The sequence below is a fragment of the Portunus trituberculatus genome, chromosome 35 (genome assembly GCF_017591435.1).
Source record: "Portunus trituberculatus isolate SZX2019 chromosome 35, ASM1759143v1, whole genome shotgun sequence".
Lineage (NCBI taxonomy): Eukaryota > Metazoa > Arthropoda > Malacostraca > Decapoda > Portunidae > Portunus > Portunus trituberculatus.
In genome coordinates, this window is record NC_059289.1 from 17,771,283 (window position 1) to 17,794,425 (window position 23,143).

Below are 23,143 nucleotides of genomic sequence, written 5' to 3' on the forward strand. Positions count from 1 at the left end.
TATGACCAACAAATTCCTTCTTAGATGTCCACTGCAGCAAATGATTGTGATGAAAATACTTCAAAGATAATTCTATACATAACTGTCTTTGAGGTGCTTCACTCCTTGTCTCCAAGCCTTCCCTATAGATTCACTCCTTTAGTCATAGACAAGTACTATGTGTATTTGCTCTTCACTAGTGATCCTTACTCCACTCTTGAACAACTCTGTTATGTACACATCTCGTCTCGTCATTCCACTTCATCTATTAAAAAATTGACTTCCTAAAGTTCTTTCATTTATAACATCTATCTTTTCTACTGTCTTTTTACTAAAATTTATAATAATTTCATGTTAGATTAAAGGAAATAATAAAACATAAAAAGTTATGCAATACCTGAATGCTTTGTAGATGGGCCTGAACCAGCAGATATATGAGAAGGGTGTGAAGAGGGCAAAGTAAACTATGGCTAAGCCAAATGTTGCACCATCTCCAAGGGCAATGAACATGCCCAGTCCCCCAAGTATGTTCAACATCAGCATCAGCACATGAACTGAAACACCACAACACCAAAATTAGAGAGCAGGAAGAGTAGCTGGATTTCCTGCATGAAACACAAACTCACCATTGCCTACACCTCTCTCAGGTCATGATCAGGATAAAAGAAAGTCTGTGGAAAAAGTTACCGCAACACCATATTCTAAGATTGTGCTTCCTGAGACCATAAAAATTACAGAGAGAGAGAGAGAGAGAGAGAGAGAGAGAGAGAGAGAGAGAGAGAGAGAGAGAGAGAGAGAGAGAGAGAGAGAGAGAGAGAGAGGACTAATTACTGTTGTGAGAGGTATTTCCTACAGATGAGTGATAGGAATAAGTAGTTTTGATACTCTCACCAACATGCCTCATGAAAAGTGGTATTACTTTTCTGATTTATTTTATCTCTTCCCATTTCAATTAACAAAATTAAGATAAGTTAAGTCAATGTAAGTTACCATTAATCTAAAACACAGACATACATACACATCCATAGATAGTAGAGCATGCGGACTATTTTCTGGAACTCCAGAGGAATGTCAACATTGATGTCTTGGTAAAAGCAAGGTCCCACAGGGCAGATAGATGGTAATGGCGGCCAGTTATCTTGACGAGCTGAAACCAGAGCATAATTTAATCCTATGTGACTATTTGAATAGACACTGTTGCTGAAATATGTTCAAAGCACATTACATTCCAGAAAATAAAAAGAAAATAAATCCAGTTGGAGGTCTGGCAATGATGATTTATTGGTAATAATGAATGACCAAGAACTGATGTTGGATAAACAACGTACTTATATTGTCTAGTGTTAATGCTAAAGGAGCTGATGTGTCTCTTCGATCAAAGGAGATCTTCAATGATTTCTGGATGCTGTCCTGACTAGAGGCAGCACCTCGATAATTAGCTACACGGTACACCTGGTCATCTTCAGGATCTATGTGTCTGCTCAGATTATTAGAGAGAATTCTTGCTTCTGCCAGTGGGAAGTGTTGCTCACTTTGTTCATCGGTGTTAGTGTTGTAGTGCTGCTGACTGTGTGTGATGATACTCTGGGACTCAATTGGTTTTTCGACTGATTGTTTGCTCCCCATCCTTCAACATAATACCATACTCTTTCTATGGATACTCTCTCTTTTCTCCACTTGTTCCTTAGAATCAAGCTGAGACACATTAATGCAATGTCACTATTACACCATGACATAAGTGGCTCTAAAACTGTCCTTTCTATGTTAAAATGCACAATTATCTAAAACTGTCAGCTTCCTAACAGTGTTCACTACTAAGAAAGGTTGGCAAGTGTTCTCCATGAGTTGGAGTGTTGCTGCGCCAGACTGCCGGCTAATGATGCTAAACAGGTGTTGGTCTCACCTGATCCAACAGTTACCAGATACTTCTTTCTTTACATTCTAGTGAAAAACATACTAAGTGTTTTCTTTTCAATGATAATTATAATCTATTTTCATGAAGCATATACTCCTCATGAACACTAAGTACATAGCTAAGACAGGGCATACATGTACACTTGCGATGACAAGCACAGCTCTCTCTCACACCTTTGTAATTAGTAACCTTAATCTTCATATTGGCACTCACACCCACAAGCATTCTCTTATATATCAACCAATACTTAACAATCTAATAATCTGTATGTAAAGCTAAGATTCCCTTGAAGGGCAAAAGCAAGGTAACGCTTTAATCTCATTGCAAAAAATAAGGTTAGAGAGAGAGTTAACAATAAAAATAACTTAATAATAACAATGTAATCTATATCTATATACCAGTGCAGTAATTCCACATAAAGTGGTCCAAATAGGGCCCCACACATTCACACTGTAAGCCTCACTGACCTGTAGTGGAGAGGCAATCCCATGGCCTACCACACTATATCCCAAGAGTCCAGGCAGGGCACTATTGGCCACTCATCCACACAAAGGCACAATAACATTGATTCACTCTTACCTTTTCATAATGAGACTATTCCCTCCCTTGCATTAGACGAATCCTGAGACCACAATAGGTGCAGGGTGTTCCAATGAAGTGCCCTACACTATAACATTTGCCAATGGGATCCATCAAGTCTGCCCACAACCCCTCCCAGGGTCAACAAAACAGTCACCTTCATCCAATAACTACTCTTGCTCTCCATTCACTTGTATCATGCACAATTGCTGTTGTCTGCTGTATGGTCATTCCCCTCTCATTAAGTACTCTCTTCACACAACTCATCAACTCCAAGCCTGGCTTTCCTCTCACCCTTTTGCCATCCACATCTAGCTATGTTATTCTCCTTACTGGTTTATTATCCTCATTTCTCTCTACCTTCAAAACCAACTTAACACACAATGATCTGCCTATCCAGTCTCAAAATACCAGTTCTTCTTATCTTCACATTTATTTCATCCTTCCATGTTACTCCACATATGCTAATCAAACACTTCCAGGAAAAAACATTACATAATAGTAATAGTAATAGTAATAATAGTAGTAATAATAATAATAATAATAATAATAATAATAATAATAATAATAATAATAATAATTATTATTATTATTAAAAAATTTCAATGATTATAGCATCATTCAACATTCTTATATCATATCACCATTTCTAATAATTACTACCAGCCAGCATTGCAGCATCACTCATTACCTCCAGCACCAATCATTACTCATCAATACACTGTGCTTCCTTCAGCCTCCACAACACACCCATCATTTTCTCAATCCCATGCTATCATCAACAATCATATCCCTACCACCATCTTTTATGCCTGGAAAATTTCACAAGGACTGTACTTATTTAATGCCATAATATTTTCACAAAAAGGACAAAACACTGTCATCTGCATTAGTATTCTATTCCAAGAAAGAAACTGTTTAGCAATGGAAACTGCAACACTTACCTGCCCCAGCTCCAGCATTCTTCAACTCTTCTTCTTTTCGGGCCAATTCTTCAGCTTTCTTCTCAAGTTCTTCCTGTCGTCTCTGTAAACATGCACAGGGCATTTGTTAGCTTCTGTGTATTGACATGATTTCAAGATTATGTGCTATTTGGAAACCACAACAATGCAACCATAAGATGGATAGATGCAAAGCAAATGCTGTGTTGGTGCATATACAACAAACTGAAAAGTACAGAACGAATATAGCATCAAAGCACAAGACATGCCAAACATTACTTAGAGCAGTGTCTCCTAAGCTCCGTAAAAAAATGTCTTTAGAATATCTGAAGTCTCAAAGCACTTCCAGGGATTAAGACCCTTTTAGAATGAGTCAATGTCAAGTGTCCATTTTTTCCCATAATTCAGACAAATATTTAAGTATAAAACTAGATCTTTCCTTCCCTACTGTAACCCTGCAAGGTTGGTTCACACATAGAACCCTTCTATGAGCAATAAAAAGGACTGTTAGATAAAACCATGATTAAAAGGTTTCCTTGCTACTACCACAGATCATCATCAGAGTAGTGGATATGCCTGATGCCTGTGTTTGGTTGCTTTGGGTTATTTGGATTAGCTATAAACATTCCCCACTCCTGGATACCAATCTATAGTAAGTCCTGCACAAAAAGATTATTATGGTGGGTGACTGGAAAGCATCCAAGTTTGACAAAACTGGCTGAAAACTTTTCTTTTTCAATAAATGAACCAGGCTCAAAGCTTGAAAATGTTCATATTGAATAGTACTTTACTGATCAAGAAGCACTTGACTTTTGTCCTTTCCGAGGATCTTAGAGAGAGAGAGAGAGAGAGAGAGAGAGAGAGAGAGAGAGAGAGAGAGAGAGAGAGAGAGAGAGAGAGAGAGAGAGAGAGAGAGAGAGAGAGAGAGAGATATGTGTATATATACATGGACATGCATGCACACCGTGTAGTGTAGTGGTTAGTACGCTCAACTCACAATCGAGAGGGTCCGGGTTTGAGTTCCGGAGGCGGCGAGGCAAATGGGCAAGCCTATTAAAGTGTAGCCCCTGTTCACCTAGCAGTAAACAGATACAGGATGTAACTCGAGGGGTTGTGGTCTCGCTTTCCCGGTGTGTGGAGTGTGTTGTGGTCTCAGTCTTACCCGAAGATCAGTCTATGAGCTCTGAGCTTGCTCCGTAATGGGGAAGACTGGCTGGGTAACCAGCAGACGACCGTGGTGAATTACACACACACAAACACACACACACGCCCGGTAGCTCAGTGGTTAGAGCGCTGGCTTCACAAGCCAGAGGACCGGGGTTCGATTTCCCAGGCGGGTGGAGATATTTGGGTGTGTCTCCTTTCACGTGTAGCCCCTGTTCACCTAGCAGTGAGTAAATCGAGTGATGTAAATCGAGGAGTTGTGACCTTGTTGTCCCGGTGTGTGGTGGGTGCCTGGTCTCAGGCCTATCCGAAGATCGGAAATAATGAGCTCTGAGCTCGTTCCGTAGGGTAATGTCTGGCTGTCTCGTCAGAGACTGCAGCAGATCAAACAGTGAAACACACACACACACACACACACACACACACACACACACACACACACACACACTCATACATACTCATCTTGGGATAATGTAACTAGTGGAGTGCCACAAGGGTCAGTGTTAGCCCCATTATGTTTCAAATTTATGTAAACGACATTCATTTTGGGATAAACAGTTATTTAAATTTATTTGCTGATGATGCAAAGCTGCTAAGAGTTATCAAAACCAGAGAGGACTGTCTGCTGTTGCAGGAAGATATAAGCAAGATCCATAAGTGGAGCAGGAAGTGGAAATTGGAGTATAATGCCAAGAAATGTCACATAATGGAACTAGGAAAGAGTAAGAGAAGACCAGTATGAAACTATTTGATAGGAGAGGAACAAATAATGAAGACTAAAGAGGAAAAAGATCTGGGAATGATCATACAGGAAAATCTGAGCCCTGAAAAACACATAAGCAAGATATTTGGACTATCATATAAAATGTTGACTAATATAAGGGTGGCATTTCATTACAAGGATAAAGATATGATGAAAAAAATCATCACAAGCATGATACACCAAGGCTGGAAATTTTTTTTTTCTCTTTACGTTAAGGCCTATAGCGCCTGTAGGCACACTTAAAGAGTGTATTGGAAGTACTGTTCAGCTTCTGCCCATTAGTGGTACAGGCAATTTTATTTATATTAGGGCCCATACCACCCCCGAAGCTCATCTTGGGTGTAACCACCTAGAACCTGGGTATTATGGTGACATGTAGGTAACTTTAAACCACTCGACAAATGGCAAAGTGTTTAAGGCTGTACGTGGTGGGATTTCATCCTACGCTCACCAACTTATCCACTACGCCACTGCCTCCCATCATGCAGCAGTGGTATGGTCTCCGAGCTCTAAAATGGATATAAGAAAATTGGAAAGGATACAGAAGATTACTACAAAGATGGTGCCGGAATTAAAGGACCTCACATATGAAGAACAACTGAAGGAAATGGGACTGCCAACCTTACAAGATAGAAGGGAATGTGGGGACCTAATAGCAATGTATAAGATAGTAAATGATATTGAAACGATAGACAAAGAAGACCTGGTGCTGTTGACAGAAGATGATGGAAGGACAAGAGGACATGAAAAGAAGATCAGGATGAGGCTGTGTGTGAATGATATTGGAAAATACAGTTTTCCACACAGAACGGTGGAAAAATGGAATGCATTGAATAATGAAGTTGTTACAACACATAATGTGCATAACTTTAAGGAAAAGTTAGATAAATGGAGATATGGAGACAATACACTATGAACCCTGCTTGAACCCTGTACAATAAAACTAGGTAACAACTAGGTAAATACACACACACACACACACACACACACACTGGAATATGCAGCAGTGGTATGGTCTCCGAGTTCTAAAAAAGATATAAGAAAACTGGAAAGGATACAGAAGATTGCTACAAAGATGGTGCCAGAATTAACAGACCTCACATATGAAAAACGACTCAAGGAAATGGGATTGCCAACCTTACAAGATAGAAGAGAACGAGGGGACCTAATAACAATGTATAAAATATGATATTGAAAAGATAGACAAAAAAGACCTGGTGCTGTTGGCAGAAGAGGATGGAAGGACAAGAGGACATGAAAAGAAGATCAAGATAAGGCAGCGTGTGAAGGATGTTGAAAAATACAGTTTTCCACACGAACAGTGGAAAAATGGAATTGTTGCAGCACATTGTGTGCATAACTTTAAAGAAAAATTAGATAAATGGAGATATGGAGACAGGACACTATGAGTCCCACTCGAACCCTGTACAATACAACTAGGTAAATACAGTACACACACACAGAAAAGCAATGGGGCCAGATGGTGTATCCGGCTGGGTGTTAAAAGAATGTAAAGAGCAACTACTGGATCCAATTTGGGAAATAATTACAAGTTCAATAAATGAAGGGAAAGTTCTACTAGAATGGAAGAGAACCAACGTAATATCAATATTTAAAGGAGGAAAGGTGACTGAATCACTAAACTACACACCAGTGTCACTTACAAGTGTTTTCAGGAAGTTGTGTGAAATAATTATCAAAGAAAATTGGGTTAAATTTCTAGAAGAGGAGCAAGTCATATCGAACAGACAATTTGGGTTCAGGACAGGGCGGTCATGTGTATCAAACTTATTAAGCTTCTGGAAAATAGAGATGGATGGGTGGACACAGTATAAAAAAGGTTTTTGATAAAGTCCCTCATGGAAGACTACTTTGGAAACTAGAGAACATAGGAGGGCTGTGAGAAACTTTGCTAGAATGGACAAAAGATTATTTCAAGGATACGGAGATGAGAACTGTGATCAGAGATACATACTCATCTTGGGGTAAAGTAACTAGCAGAGTGCCACATGGGTCAGTGTTAGCCTCCGTTATGTTTCAGATTTATGTAAACAAGATTCACACTGGGGTAAACAGTTCAATAAATTTACTTCCTGATGATGCAAAGCTGCTAAAAGTTATCAAAACTAGAGAGGACTGTCTGCTGGTACAGGAAGATATAAACAAGATCTATGAGTGGAATAGGGAATTGGAGTTTAATCCACACACCCACACACACACACAAACACACACAGAAGAAGCAAAAAAGAACAAAGAAAAGGCATGGAAGAAACTTAAGAAAAACAGTGATGTATTATCAAGGGAAGGCTACAAAACAGCAAGGAATAGATATGTTGAAGTAAGGAGAACAGCACAGAAGGAATATGAACAGAGGGTGGTGGAAAACTGTGATAGTGACCCAAAAATGTTTTACAAATTCATAAATGGAAAACTAAATAAAAGGGAGGCAATAGAAAAGGTAAAAAAACAGGGAAGAAGTATATGAAGATGCTGGAGAGATAGCTGAAATTTTGAACGACAACTTTTGCAAAGTGTTTACAAAGGAGGAGCATTTTATGGGAGGAAGGCCTACGGAAATAAAGCAAATGCAGGACATCATGGTTACTAAGGAAGATGTAAGGAAAATTATAAGCAATCTGGATATTAATAAATCAATGGGGCCTGATGGCATATCTGGGAGGTTGTTAAAAGAATGTAAGGATCAATTGTTGAACCCCATATTTGATATTGTGGATACCTCCATACGAACAGGATTAGTCCCGAAAGAGTGGAAAAGAGCTGACATTGTGCCTATATATAAGAATGGTAGTAGAATGGAACCGCTAAATTATAGACCAGTATCGTTGACTAGTATATTGTGCAAGGTATGTGAAGAAGTAATTAAAGCTAAGTGGAGTGAGTATCTAGAAAGTGAAAACATTCTGAGTGAAAGGCAGTTTGGTTTCAGAAAAGGAAGATGTGTGTATCCAATTTATTATGTTTTTATTCAAGAGTGACTGACATACTGCAACATAGAGAGGGATGGGTGGATGCTATCTACCTGGACTTGAGAAAGGCCTTTGATAAAGTACCACACAATAGACTGATGTGGAAACTAAAGATGACTGGAGGAGTAAATGATAAACTAGCAAAATGGATGGAAAATTACTTAATGGGAAGAGAAATGAGAACAGTGGTGAGAGGAAAGAAGTCCGAGTGGAAGAAGGTAACCAGTGGAGTTCCACAAGGGTCAGTGCTGGGTCCCATCATGTTTTTGATTTATGTTAATGATATGCCAGTAGGAATTGACAGTTATATGAACATGTTTGTGGACGATACTAAAATTATGAGGAGAGTAAAGAATGTGGAAGATTGTAACAAGTTACAGGAAGATCTTGATAAAATATATGAGTGGAGTAAGGAGTGGCAGATGGAATTTAATATAGACAAGACCCATGTTATGAAAATGGGAAGAAGTAGATACAGACCAAACTGGGATTACAGACTGGATGATGAGAAAATTAAAGAGACCAATGAGGAGAAAGACTTAGGAGTAACCGTGCAAAACACTTTGTCACCGGAGAAACACATTAACAAGATTTTTTGGAAAACATACAACATGCTTCAAAATATTGGCCTTGCATTTCACTACCTAGATGAAGGAATGATGAAGAAGATATTATGTACCTTAATAAGACCCCAGTTAGAATATGCAGCATGTGTCTGGTCACTGCATAAGAAGAAAATGTGAAGAAGGTAGAAAGGGTACAAAGACTGGCAACAAAGATGGTACCAGGACTCAGGGAGTTAGACTATGAGGAAAGACTGAGGAAGCTGGGGCTGACCACATTAGAAGAGAGAAGAACAAGAGGAGACATGATAACTATGTATAAATTGGTGAACAAGATTGACATACTGGATAGAGAGTTGATAAAGGTGGCCACAAGTAATTATCTCCGAGGACATGGAAAAAAGCTAATAAAGGACATCTGTCTAAATGACGTGAGAAAATACAGTTTCCCGCATCGTAGCATTGATAAGTGGAATAAACTGAGCAGTGATGTCGTTGATGCGGTGTGTGTCAATCAGATGAAAGAGAGATATGACAGGAATGGACAAGGAGACAGGACACAGAGAGCTTAGCTCGGACCCTGTAATACACAAATAGGTAAATACACACACACACACACACACACACACACACACACACACACACACACACACACACACACACACACAGTACTGCAGTGGCATTCACCACTTGAGAATCCTTCAATCCACATTCTCCCATGATAACACTATCACTGATATGACAGCCACTTTCATAACTTAGCCTTCATGAACTGGCAACATGAGGTATTTTCTAATGCATTTATTCACTGTGATTAAGTGGCGGTGAAAAGGCTGAAATGCAACTAAATGAGACTTGCTAAATTTTTCTGAGAAACACGATTGAATAAATTCCCTTATCCGATTCAAATTTCACTACTTCTAATAAATTTTCCCTTTTGTGTGTATGCATAATATATATATATATATATATATATATATATATATATATATATATATATATATATATATATATATATATATATATATATATATATATATATATATTAACATTTTTTTCTCAAAAGATCAATTGTGAAGTTTTACACAAAGCATGCAAAGTCCAGGCCACACTAAACAAGCTCAATGTACAAATGTGCAAAGAACAACAAATAAGGACTAAGTAAAATGCAGAAATAATGTATAAAAGAACATTAGTGGTAAAAAGTAAATGAAAAAAAATCACAATGAAGAAAAGTGTGCTTTACTCAAGCTGGGAATGCAAACTCTTATAGTATATTAAGTAACTACTGATATATGATTCCTTAACTCACAAAGAGCTGAGTGCATTTCAATCATAAATTATACTATTACTTGATAGTTGCACAGGTAAATATGCCACATCATCCATTCAATCATCCACTCTCCTTTACCAATATCAAAGTGGTGTGAATTTCAGACCAGAGATGTAAGGGATAGGAGTGCAGAAGAGGTAATTCACTCATGTGATGAAAAGTGTCATGCAGGAATTAAGTTACCATACAACTCTTGTAGTGTATTAAGCATCGAACCACTGCCCTCTCAGCATTAACATTAAATTATCTTTTTGAGTGTGGGTAGCTGCTCTTCGTGGCATTATGTTCTCACCTTCAATTCCTGATGATCACAAAAAACAAGAGACAAGAAAGCACATATCACTCACTTTTTCCATCAAGGCATTAAAATTTCCCACTTATATTAATCATGAAGACAATTTTCACACATCAAAACATTTAATGAGCTCTGGTGGTCTTTGCTGAATGTGTACTGAAGCAATAACAAATATAAAATAACTTCTGGCAAAATTAATGAGAAAATGAGGATATATTAGTGACCAAAAATAAATCAATGAAGCAAATAAAGAACAGTGCAGCAGCAGGATAAACAACACATCCTTTCATAAAAGTCTGACAAATCTATTCATCTGTATGGCACCACAGATACAGATAACTTTATCCTCTTAGTGTACAGATATGCTTCAATCACCTAGCTACAAAATCAAGTTTATATATATATATATATATATATATATATATATATATATATATATATATATATATATATATATATATATATATATATATATACCATCATGGAAGGCAGGAATCGAAAGAAATGTAACCCCAACACTACAATGTCATTATCATCCTCATTACTGAGAAACTAAGCTGCTTTCTGTGAGATGGTGAATTATTCAGAGTAACGCAACACCCCGGGAAATGAACAGTGAACACACACCTGAAACTCTGCCGTGGTGACCTGCTGCTGGGCTGAGGGTGTGTAGGCAGGTGGGTTTGCAGGTGTGGGTGTGGGATTGACTACTGCAGGCTGGTTTGTCACTCCCACTGTAGGCTGCACATAGGTGGGAGGGTTTCCTGCATTGCCAATCTGCTACAAATTGATGAGATGAATTCTTATTAATAAATGTAGAACTTATTTAATTCATACTTTCCTTAGTTATAACAAACAAAATAAATACAAGAATGAAGATGAAGAATGAGACCAGAGAAATGCTTGAGTGAATCTGTGTCAGGACAATGAAGCTATAAAATGATGAGTGATATTCTTATTACTAAATGTATAACTTATTTAATTTATGCTTTCCTTAGTTATAACAAACAAAAATTAATACAAGAATGAAAAATGAGTTCAGAGAAGTGCTTGGGTGAATCTGTGTCAGAACAATAAAGCTTAAGCAACCTGATACTGTAATACAACACTACATGACACTAAACATGTATGAGTCTGGCTATGAGCCAACAAATTCATAGCTCACATAGTCCTTCAACCATAGCCTCATCTTAGTTTACCTCAATTATTTCAAAAAAAGATCAAGTAATTCATTCATTAATAAATTAATGAATAAAAATATACATAGTGTTAATTGCTAATGCTACACAAATGTTTCTGATGTAAATATAGCACCTTAACAGAGAATACACAATATGTTATTTTCCCCATTCTAAAATTCTGAAGAAGTATTTAGATTAGAAGTTAGGGGTAATAAATATTATCATTAATGTATAAATGTGACTGAATCAAATACACTTCATTATCCACAAAACATCCAATAAGATATGAATGACTAATATACACTGTTTATCAAACTGAGGTGAGGCTTGTCGACAAAGGTTACACATTATTACATCAATGTTGAGTGCACAGTTGGATATCAAAATTGCAGCAAAGATAACCCTGGCCTACACAAACAATCTGATAACACAACTGGACCAAAAAGTATCATTATACAAATAATATCACAAATACTCTTAAACATCAACACAATCAAGATTATCAACTCTCCTAATCTGCTGCAGTAGCTATCAATGCTGTTTTGACAAACAACACTTTGCTCATGTTGCAAAATAAATGTATAGAATCATTTCTTTCAATACCTTTGTTTTGCCTGTTCCATGCACATTTTCTGAGTAATTATGAATATATCAAGTCACTACAGAGGAAGATCCTACCCATAATATTTCTCTTACATAACTTATATATATATATATATATATATATATATATATATATATATATATATATATATATATATATATATATATATATATATATATATATATATATATATATATATATATATATATATATATATATATATATATATATATATATATATAAAGCATTAGAATGTAAGTGTTAAGTTTTCCTTAAATAAGACGACCTCAACTGCACAGTGACCACCACTGTTGATGAAATCCCTTACATTATGAAGTTACACATCAGCTTTTACATTCATCTCATGCAAAATGGTAAAATGGGCTATTGTTGTAATTCTTGACTACAAAACACACCACTAATAACACTACATTGTAATGTGAAGGGAAAGGCCAGCAGAAGGAAAGCAAGAAATTATTCCCACCATGACTGTGTGATCAACACACATGACATAGATAAGCTTATCTCTCATTATCAGATTGAGTGAGAAGCAACTCACAGCACTTCCTCAGAGGCAACACCAGGTTATCTTCAAAATCTTGTACAGAGCCAAAGGATGATTATTTTATCTTTCTATATACGAAGATGATCTGTCTATGGTACCTATTTATCTATCTATCTAATATATATATATATATATATATATATATATATATATATATATATATATATATATATATATATATATATATATATATATATATATATATACACACACACACACACACACACACACACTAAGATAACAGTCTCCTTGAACAGAAATGTGGCAGAGACTTGTCTGAATGTTAGACTAAAATATAGACAAAGAATTCTTTGGTGCGTCATTACACTTTCTTATGTGAAGTCTTATGGACACCGGAGAATACAGAGGCAGTATTCTCTGAGACAGAATGCAAAGTGTGATGCCAGGCTGTGTGGCCTCAATAAATAGTAGCAATAATGTAAACTTTTCTAATTACTACTTTCTTTATAGCTAAATAAGTTCCCGTCATTACCACTCCTTATTGGCTGCTAAGAGACTGTAATGTAACTCTAGAACTTGCAAGCCTTAAAACTGCAATTCAACATCTAACAGTGGATTTACATGATGACAAGGCAAACACATATTAATCTATACATTTCTTAGTAAAGTACAGCTAACTACTGTGTCAATATCTGGGTCATGTCATGGTGGAGAGGTTTTCTAATTCTAATTGTATGTTTTACCTCTGCCAGTCTCTTAGTGTGCACAACCTTGTGCATATAATTACTCTTAGAACAACCATCACAATGGTGAGATTTCTCTATTCTAAGCTCTACTATTGCACTTTACAACTTATTTTCTCTACCTATGAATGTTCTATATCATGATGCACTTGTGTATAGTGTCTGTTCCACTCACACCATGTAGCTCCTACTGCTAGTATTTTCCTGTTCACTTCCAATAAAAGATTCTCTACAGCATGGTGCAGGCATGTTAGCAGATGTACTTACTGTGGTTGGAACAGTTTGGGTGGCTGGCTTGCCACTGAATGGGTCGTACTCTTCCAAGCCACTTGTTGTGTTGCGGGTGGCTTGCTGGATGGAGGGTTCCTGTTGAACAATGACAAAATTGCATGTATGATCTTGATGAATACTTTAATGCATAAACACTGAATTGTTGCAGTCATATCCTATGTTACCATATACTGTATTCTCTCTCAGGTTCAATTAATACTTCCTAGATACAACATACACGGGATCTTTAATCCATTACAACAAGAATTGGGTATCATGCCCCAACATTAAACAACAGGTACCACCGTGGAGAAGTATATGCACTGTCCAAATAAGGCACATTCCTATACTCTGCTTACACTTCCCTAACGTTCCTAGGTTAGCATGAAGACAAAGCAGTAAGCACACAGCAATAATGAAGAGCTGTTCTACTTTGACAGGACACCGGACCTTCCCCTTACAGTGTCGCCGCGCCTACACAGTTTTCCTATGGCCTGGGGAGGGTTTTAGTGATTGGAAACACCATCTGTCCACATAAACAAGCTGAGATTGATGCCTACATGAAAAGACTAGGGTGGTTATGTGACATCACGAAGGGAGAGGCAAAAAGGTAGGGTGACATCACAGGTTACCGCTGCCTCGTCATATGACAATTGCAGACCCATACAGCTGCTGCGGGCCGGGCAGTTTTCGTCTCTTTCCTCTTCCATAAGTGAATGGGCGCGTCACAAAGCCACCACCCACCAGCTGCACTCTCAACACTCACCGAGAAAGGGTCTGCGAATGGGTTGTCGTCGAAGTTTGACATTGTGCTTGAATTGTGTGTCATAAAGGAGACATCCACAGGCTCTTTTCGATCTGTTGTGGCCGCTCAGTGTTGCCACCACGGGCTTCACTCCTTCTACCCTCCCTCACTTCCTGCAGTATCACTTTCTTCTCGCTCTATTTTTTGTATACTTTCACTGTCCCGCTTTTTTTTTTTTTCTTGATATCAGTTAATATAGATAATCTACTACCATCGTTTTGGTAGTTTTTTTTTTTTCATTCATCCTAATAGGTCAACAAAATTTTACCAAATTTCAATAATTAATGTTATATTGTAATGTAAATAGTCAAGTAAAATCAAACTGTTACGAAATTTATACATTAAATTAAAAACTATATTTACAACATTAATAGTTTTCATATATTGATAAAAACATTATATCCAAGCACTATTATTGCTTCCTCTTCTCGATTCAACTTACAATAGTTTATAAAATATGAATGCAAGCCCAGGAGATGCAAAATAAATCTATCTTAGACGTGCAGCTGTCTAATATGAAAACCAAAATGTTATTCATGTACTGCGTCAAAATGATTTTATAATTTACGTGCAGTACTATTGAGGTCAAATTCGAAGTTGGCAATAATAAACGAAATGGTTCTCACGATTCCCAAATAATTTTAACAAAAGAGCATCGGTATTTGGTTCACGCGTCGTCTCATGATTGCCAGGAAGTACTTGAGTCTTAATATACAAAGGTGCTTATCATAATTGTTGAATGTAAACCTGCTTCCTCATATCAGTCCTATCAGATTGTTACACTGACTCTTCTCAGCTGTATGGTTATTTTATATCAAAATATACAGCCGAAAAAAAAAAAAAAAAACAGCGCACTTTTCAATTATTTGATTTGTCAAAACAGAAAGTCAAGCACTACAAGTTCTATAATAGTATACGCTACAATCTTCCATCTGTTTTCTGCAGTATGTTCAAGTTCATTCCTTTCTTAGGACAAACTTAGCTATAAATTATTTTTCTTAACACGCAAACAATGAACGAACACATTTATGCCATTCTACCACATCCGCTCATGTAATAAAGGGTAATACGACCACTAAATACAAATGTATGTATCGATTATGAAAAAAAAAATAATAATCTGAGTGTATGCAATTTCCCTGAATGATGACTGAACAAGCCGTATGCGACCTATAAGAGAGAGATATATCGGGGTAAGGCAGCTGTAGGTACACTGTGTCCACTGGTGTAGTGATAGGGGGTGAGTGGGGCGAATGCCCCGGGCGGCACATTTCTCAGGTGGCGGCACAAGCGATGCTACTGAGAATATTGATGTTCAGACCATTATTTTCGACTTTGCAAAATAGAAGGCGGGCAAATTATTGATTTAAAGTTCATGTATGTAAAGTATATATAGGTATACATAATAAAACAAGTGTATTATATTACTTTCGGTGATGGCATTTTCAGGTTTCACCCAATGTAAATTTCTCTCACTACGCCAGTGATTAGCTGTGTCCTTTCCTTTACAATCAAACATGGAACCGTATTGTGGTAACTATTGTTGAGAGGCCTTAATGTGTGTAGTTCCTGTTCACCTAGGTACGAGATGTAGCTCGAGGGGTTGTGCATAGCCTCGCTGTTCGGGGTGTGGTGTGTGGTGTGGTCGCAGTCCTCTACCTGATGAATGATCAGTATGAGCTCTTTTTACGTAAGGGAACAACTCGCTGGGTGACCAGCAGACAACCATAATGAACACACGGACACAGCCACAGACACAAACACACAAACACAGACATACAGACTCATTCCTTGCATGGTCTCATTTTCTTGAGTATAAAGACCTGTGTCAGAGACGAGTCGGGTGTCACATAATGTCTTCCTGCCGGCTGCCAGCTCTGCAAGGGAAATGGGAGTAATACATTTTTTACTTAAGCGCTGGTTTGACGGATTTGTTACCGAGGAACGGACGCACGGAGTAGGCACGTACACATGCACACATTTATCACTTCATCTTGTGTATAGCTGTTCTTCTTTTACATCTTCTGAACGAGCCACTATGAGTTACAATACTTTGTGGAAAGTAGACAGGAGATGAGCGGTGTTGGGAGGACCGCACGGGTGGCGGGAAGGAAAGATGAAGTGTTGAAAATGGATAATTGTCTGGAGTCCTTGCCGCGTGTGGTGGTGCTCACCGCGCCGTGCCATGCTTATCGCCATGTGCATCATTGGCTTCTCGCTTCACTGGGCTTCCTGTACGGTTTGTAAACACCTTCACGTTGACGGGAGAATTGCCATAACTTATCCTCTGCTGCTTCACTCCTGCGTCAGTTGTTTTGTGGAGAAGGATAATCCGAGGCGTGGTGAAATGCGGTGGCGGACCTCCGTCTGGCGCTGTCCTTGGTGTGCAGGCCGTCACGCTGTATTATGTCAAATCCCTCCCGCCACGGCTGTCTGGATGAGTTATGTCGCGCCCTTGCGATGACGCCCGCTAGATATAGCATTGTCCCGCAAGCGGCCCGGCTGCATTGCTTCTGGTGACACTTACCTCGGTCCTTGTTTTGCTGTACCTCCCTCTTGATCATGCGTATTCCATTACTGTTCCCTCGACTGATGGCGCTTTTACCATGTAGTCTAACCCGGCCAGCCCGCAGCCTGCCGCCCACTATGTCTCTCGCTGCATTATTTGGGAGTGGGGAAGGGCACAGATGAGTTTTACGGTGTGACAGGCATCTTCCGTCCCACCAGGTAACTTAGTGGGTCTGTCACGTCCCTAATTATCTCCCCCCTACCGCAGCGATTATCTAGCTGGGCACGGCCGTCTGGCAGGAGAGGTATCTGGGCTGCTGCTGTGTTGCTGCCCTACCCTGTTATATTCTTTATTCTTTTGTTCATTGATTTGTGTTATGTTATATATCCCTTTAGCTTTTCCTCGTCTACTTCCCAAGATGACTCCTATTTTCCTCACAAAGCTTGAGATGATAGTCACAATTTATTGTCAGTCGGCCAGGCTCGGAAACTGGTTGTCATATAGCCATAAGTTATGATAATGTCCTGCATGCCTTGATACATAATTTTCAGAACAATAATGTTTAATGTGCACTTGACTTAATGTGGTTCTCAAGCGTACATAACCCTCTCACACTTTTTGCATTTCCTATAATCTCTCTCTCGCGGAGTCAACAAGCACACACGAGGCCTAACCGTAGAGGCGACGATACGCGAGGCTAATGTCGTGTTGATATAAGCCAGGGGTCAGCGAGTATCCACGTTGGATCTTGTATACCTTTCCAGTCTATAATCATGGAGTGAAAATGCTCCACTGAACACTACGAAGTGATGCTTGGTACAAGTATATAAACTTATTTTAGACTTGAATCTTTATTGACAAAACGGCGTATAATTGTTGCACAGAGCAAGGTGAAACGGCGGATGTCACCTGCCACATCGGCTCGTCCCGCCCACTTTGAGTAATGAGGGTCGAAGAGGCGATCCAGACGTGAATCATTGTGATTACACGAAGTGCTTCGTTTGCTGCCGCGTAACGTCATGGTTTTCCATAAGCTCATTGGCTCGGATACCTGACTCACGAGGTGCAAAGGCGGGTGGATAACTAAAGCGGCGAAGCACGGGAAGTTACGTATGAGCCTTTAGATGAAGAGTCCTGGCTTCGCTCTAGAGACTATCAATAATAATCTGCCTAATTTGTGTAAGCTCTAGGATGGGGCAAAAAAAAAAAAAAAAAAAAAAAATCAAACGAAATATAACCAAAAGTCGCGGAATATGAATGGTACGAATCAAACTTACTATAGGTAACGCTGCGGGTGCTGCGTGACAGATGGGCCTTGTTCGTGTGGATGTTTTAAGCTGTGTGACAATCCAGAACATAATGACGCCGTGTAAATGATAGTCAAGACTGAAGAAAATAGAATTTATAGTCATCTTATCAATCCTGAGGCGGTGTCGTTGGGATGTCCTTTGGGATGAGTCTAATATACGTTCCAGCGGCTGTTTATCAGCCATTAAAGCGAGAAACACATCCATCGTGTCTAGTACCACCGTGCAGCCTTCCCAGAACCGTCTGCGGCACCGAGCAACAAATGGCATTACTGGGAGGGAGGCGCAGGGCTGGGCGATTAGGTGAGGTAATGGGTGCGGGCGTGGAGGAGTAGCGTGGCAAGGCAGTGGGCGGGGCGAGGCAGTGTGAAATGCACCATGGCAGAGAGTGGACACGAGACGCACGCTGATTAACTCGTCATCCCTCGCTTCTACACGACTGTAACAGGTGAGCACCCTGGCGTGTCCTCGTGCCCTGATTGTCGGTGTTTTAGGATTTCCTCCTTTTGTTTATCAAGATCATTTAGTGATAGTGATGAACCTGTATGGTAGTAATTGTCATATTCTCGTTGATTTGTGCATCTGGGTGCTAGTGAGATGTCTTGTCAGGTGTGGTCGGCGTTGGTGGCGGGAGTGCAAGCATCTGTCAACACCAGGATTCGTGAATCAAACAAATACCATGGCGCCTCACTTTTCGACGGGAGGCCGGGCAAGGCTACGGAAGGTGAGTACAATGCATGCACCTCCCCTATCACTAGTCTCAATTCTGCCTGTGTTCAGAGCCCTTGCTGCCACATTTCAAGAATCACGACTCTCTTCCTGCAGGTGAAAAAGCCTGAAGCGGAGCGGCGGAGGCGGGCCCGCATGGCACTGGCGGTGGAGAGGCTGCGACTGTTGCTGATGGAGGGAGGCGCCGCTCCTCTCCCTCCGGTTCCTTGCACACCTCCGCACCTCCATCACCTTGCCCTTACGCCCAGGTAAATTCGAATAAAGTTTTAAAATCAACTGAAAAATTATGTTCTGTATTGAGAGTACAATGTGTTTGTTCCATCAATATTGTGTTGAGATTTGTAGTCACTATGTTAATTATTTGTCTAACATTCGGCGCTGTTCACCTCACGCAGGCGAGGCGCGTGGCAGCGGCTGGAGAAGGTGGTGGTGCTGGAACTGACGGTGGCTCATTTGCGGCGTTTGGCCGCCCACCACCCGGGTGAGTCTGGCGGATGTGATGAGTCTGCTATATGATGAGGTAGCACTATAACACAGCACTGCCAAGGGAGAGGCAGCACTACACTAACACAGGACTGCCAGCAGAGGCAGCACTACACTAAAACACAGGACTGCCAGGGGAGAGGCAACACTACACTAACACAGGACTGCCAGGGGAGAGGCAACACTACACTAACACAGGACTGCCAGCAGAGGCAGCACTACACTAACACAGCACTGTCATCAGAGAGCCAGTACTACACTAACACAGCACTGCCAGCAGAGAGGCAGTACTACACTAACACAGCACTGCTAGCAGAGAGGCAGCACTACACTAATACAGCACTGCTAGGGAAGAGGCAGCACTACATTGACACAACACTGCCAACAGAGAGACAGCACCATACTAACACAGCACTGCTAGGAGAGAAGCAGCACCACACTAACACAGCACTACCAGCAGAGAGGCAGCACTACGCTAACACAGCACTGTCAGCAGAGAGGCAGCACTATACTAACACAGCACTGCCAGGGGAGAGGCAGCACTACACTAACACAGCACTGCCAGCAGAGAGACAGCACCACACTAACACAGCACTGCTAGGAGAGAAGCAGCACTACGCTAACACAGCACTGCCAGCAGAGAGGCATCACTACACTAACACAGCACTGCAAGCAGAGAGGTAGCACTACACTAACACAGCATTGTCAGGGGAGAGGCAGCACTGCCAGGGGAGAGGAAGCACTACACTAACACAGCACTGTCAGGGGAGAGGCAGCACTACACTAACACAGCACTGCCAGAGAAGAGGCAGCACTACACTAACACAGCAATGCTGGAGAAGAGGCAACACTACACTAACACAGCACTGCCAGCAGAGAGGCAGCACTACACTAACACAGCACTGCCAGAGAAGAGGCAGCACTACACTAACACAACACTGCCAGGGGAGAGGCAGCACTACACTAACACAGCAATGCTGGAGAAGAGGCAACACTACACTAACACAGCACTGCCAGCAGAGAGGCAGCACTACACTAACATAGCACTGTCAGAGGAGAGGCAGCACTACACAAACACAGCACTGCCGGAGAAGAGGCAGCACTACACTAACACAGCACTGCCGGAGAAGAGGCAGCACTACACTAACACAGCACTGTCAGGGGAGTGGCAGCACTACACCAACACAGCACTGCCGGAGAAGAGGCAACACTACCCTAACACAGCACTGCCAGGGGAGAGGCAGCATCCTAAGCAGGTCTCTTCCTTCAGGGGACGGCGGCCGGCAGCAGTTCCGTGAGGGTTATCGGCGGTGCCAGGAGGAGGTGATGAGATTTTTGGGGCGCACCGCGGCACTCCAGTCCCACATGGCCGCCAGACTGCGGCACCATATGATCCCATTCACCACTGCCTCACGGGGCAGCCACCCATCTCCAGACTTGGTTAAAGTGACCAAAGTGACCACGGGCCTGAACACCCCTACCCCTGTCCCAGATAGCCCCCACACTGCTCCAGAGGATGCCAATCCACCTCTCCCTACAGTTAACAAATCACTGCAATCCCACTCGGACTCTGTGGAGATGACTCCACTTCAGTGTCCTTTTTCTAACCTTGCTCCGCCCCCCCGCGCGCCCTATGCCAACATGCACTGGAAAAAGTGTCTCAGGACTTCATCCCGGACCTATTTTTGGAGACCTTGGTGACTCCCAACACGCGTGAGTGTTTCTAAAGACCTTAGGTCACAGCAATGATTGCCGGGTGTCACATCATCATATCAGCACATCGCTGCTATCTATATACAGTGGCGGCTCGTCCATAGGAGTTGCAGAGCTGCGGTGTCCCCCCACCCCTCCCTAGTCTAAACACTCACTGCCAAGTGTATGACTATCAATCTCACACTAGAATAATACGCAAATAAAAATTGTCACAACAAAAAGTCCTTTTATGTTACGTTTTATCGAAATATTTATAACTAAATTTTGAACATTTATAATAATACGAGACGACCGGTTTTTTTTTTTTTTTTTTTTTTTTTTTTTTTTTTTTTTTTGCGCTACACCTAATAAGACTTGAGCTGCAGCTGGTGCAGCTCACTGGTCACTGGTCAGCCTGCTTCAATAAATGCTTTTTCCAAGGCCTATGTTTACATTGCGTTATACGGTACAACGTAAGTTTATAAAATCCCTTGTTTATTTTTTTTAATAGTTTTCTTCTAATTATTATTATTATACTGTTGTGTGAAGCTTGTAGTGACTCAGTCCCTCCATTATATTTTTCCACTAGCCGCCACTGGCTACATATAATAGTCGTTGAATGAATCAAGCCTGGTGACGAGGTGTAGGCTATTACTTATATCTTCATAAGAATCATCGTTCTAGCTAGGTAGACACATTTGCTTCCTAGTACACCGCAATAATCGCCCACAAAAAAGGAAATCGTGATGATTATTAGGCTAGTCAGTTATTCTTATTTAACGCTATTGTCAATATTGTTCCCATAGATACTTTACCAATGATACACTTCTTCCACTGCACCACTGATCGTACCCGGATATATATTTCATACGTAGCTATGTATTGTTATAGTGAAACCAGTAAAGTTCTTTTGTTTACAGCATTGTTCTTTATTCATTGGAACTGTTATTACATATTGTATACTCTACGCTATTTATGAAAAATTGATATGAGAGAGAGAGAGAGAGAGAGAGAAATGGGCTACATGCGGAAGGCGTGTGAGGGGTGACGTCATAACAAACCAGCGGTCAGCACCAGCAAGCAGCAGTCAGACCGACTCAGACGCTACGCTAACGGAGAAGCTTCGAGGACTGCTTGGTGGGTGGTAAGTCTCCTTGGTCATTCCTTGTGTTCTAGCTGTGAGGTAAGCTAACTTTTTCTTCATGAATCAGCGTGGCCACGATAGCTTGCTTGTGCCGGGGAAGGCGTGTGAAACAATCTTGGCATCATCAAGTTCCCTGTGTGTAGTGTTTTCATATCAAGTTGTGAGTCGCAGCCGGCCGGCAGAGTTCTGAGGTATGGTGGGGGTGGCTGCTGGCGCTTGGCTCCAGTATGCATTGTTTTCGCTATTCCTTTAAAATGTGTATGTGAATGTTGGATACTTTGTCGATATAAGAAAAGATTATAGCGACTTAGACTTTAGAAATATTATGGTTGATGAGTGTTTAGGGTACATATAGATATCTCAAAAGACTCGCGATTACCTAAAATTGCCACGCGTTAGAGTTTATTCTGGCTTTCCATTAAAAAAAAAAAAAAAAACGACGCGTGAGAATCATCTCCAGCTTCCCCTCGCAGAACGAAAGTTTCCACAAAGTGTGTTGGTGAGTTCAGCGAACACACAGGGACGATGATTACAAGCAATGAGTGCGTGTGGCGGCGTGGGTGATGGACAGGTTGCTAATACTAGTAGATATCATGCCGCGATGTTGTCAGTTTAGACCACAACAGCAGTG

The 23,143-nt window shown here is 40.5% G+C and overlaps 2 protein-coding genes across 11 annotated transcripts in view; one reads left to right on the forward strand and one right to left on the reverse strand.

Annotated features, from left to right (window-relative positions):
• LOC123512955 (secretory carrier-associated membrane protein 1-like) overlaps positions 1 to 14,767 on the reverse strand; it is a 30,369-nt gene extending 15,602 nt beyond the window's left edge. For 5 of the 9 annotated variants that reach the window (XM_045269693.1, XM_045269691.1, XM_045269689.1 and 2 more), the window contains exons 1-7: positions 14,610 to 14,767; positions 13,841 to 13,939; positions 11,147 to 11,299; positions 10,517 to 10,525; positions 3,418 to 3,499; positions 998 to 1,126; positions 377 to 533 (exon numbers count right to left, since the gene is read on the reverse strand). In XM_045269693.1, the coding sequence (XP_045125628.1) occupies positions 377 to 533; positions 998 to 1,126; positions 3,418 to 3,499; positions 10,517 to 10,525; positions 11,147 to 11,299; positions 13,841 to 13,939; positions 14,610 to 14,672 (692 nt within the window). In that variant the 5' untranslated portion in view covers positions 14,673 to 14,767. The remainder of the gene's footprint in view (positions 1 to 376; positions 534 to 997; positions 1,127 to 3,417; positions 3,500 to 10,516; positions 10,526 to 11,146; positions 11,300 to 13,840; positions 13,940 to 14,609) is intronic. The other 4 variants (XM_045269695.1, XM_045269694.1, XM_045269692.1 and 1 more) reach the window with 2 other exon arrangements.
• Positions 14,768 to 18,409: 3,642 nt separating this feature from the next.
• Positions 18,410 to 21,677, forward strand: LOC123513078 (transcription factor HES-2-like). 2 transcript variants are annotated; one of them, XM_045269932.1, is made up of 5 exons: positions 18,410 to 18,912; positions 19,074 to 19,188; positions 19,290 to 19,441; positions 19,589 to 19,674; positions 20,947 to 21,677. In XM_045269932.1, the coding sequence occupies exons 2-5, from the start codon at positions 19,144 to 19,146 to the stop codon at positions 21,375 to 21,377; spliced, it is 714 nt and encodes a 237-aa protein (XP_045125867.1). In that variant the 5' UTR covers positions 18,410 to 18,912; positions 19,074 to 19,143; the 3' UTR covers positions 21,378 to 21,677. The 2 variants fall into 2 exon arrangements, with proteins under 2 accessions (XP_045125867.1, XP_045125866.1); XM_045269931.1 differs by having other exon boundaries at positions 18,410 to 19,441.
• Positions 21,678 to 23,143: the final 1,466 nt, after the last annotated feature.

Bases quoted from the DNA above. Each gene is read 5' to 3' on its own strand.
- LOC123513078 (XM_045269931.1), top strand. From the start codon at position 19,062: ATGTCTTGTCAGGTGTGGTCGGCGTTGGTGGCGGGAGTGCAAGCATCT. The intron at 19,442-19,588 runs GTAAATTCGAAT...CACCTCACGCAG, and splicing joins CACCTTGCCCTTACGCCCAG to GCGAGGCGCGTGGCAGCGGC. The intron at 19,675-20,946 runs GTGAGTCTGGCG...CTCTTCCTTCAG, and splicing joins TTTGGCCGCCCACCACCCGG to GGGACGGCGGCCGGCAGCAG.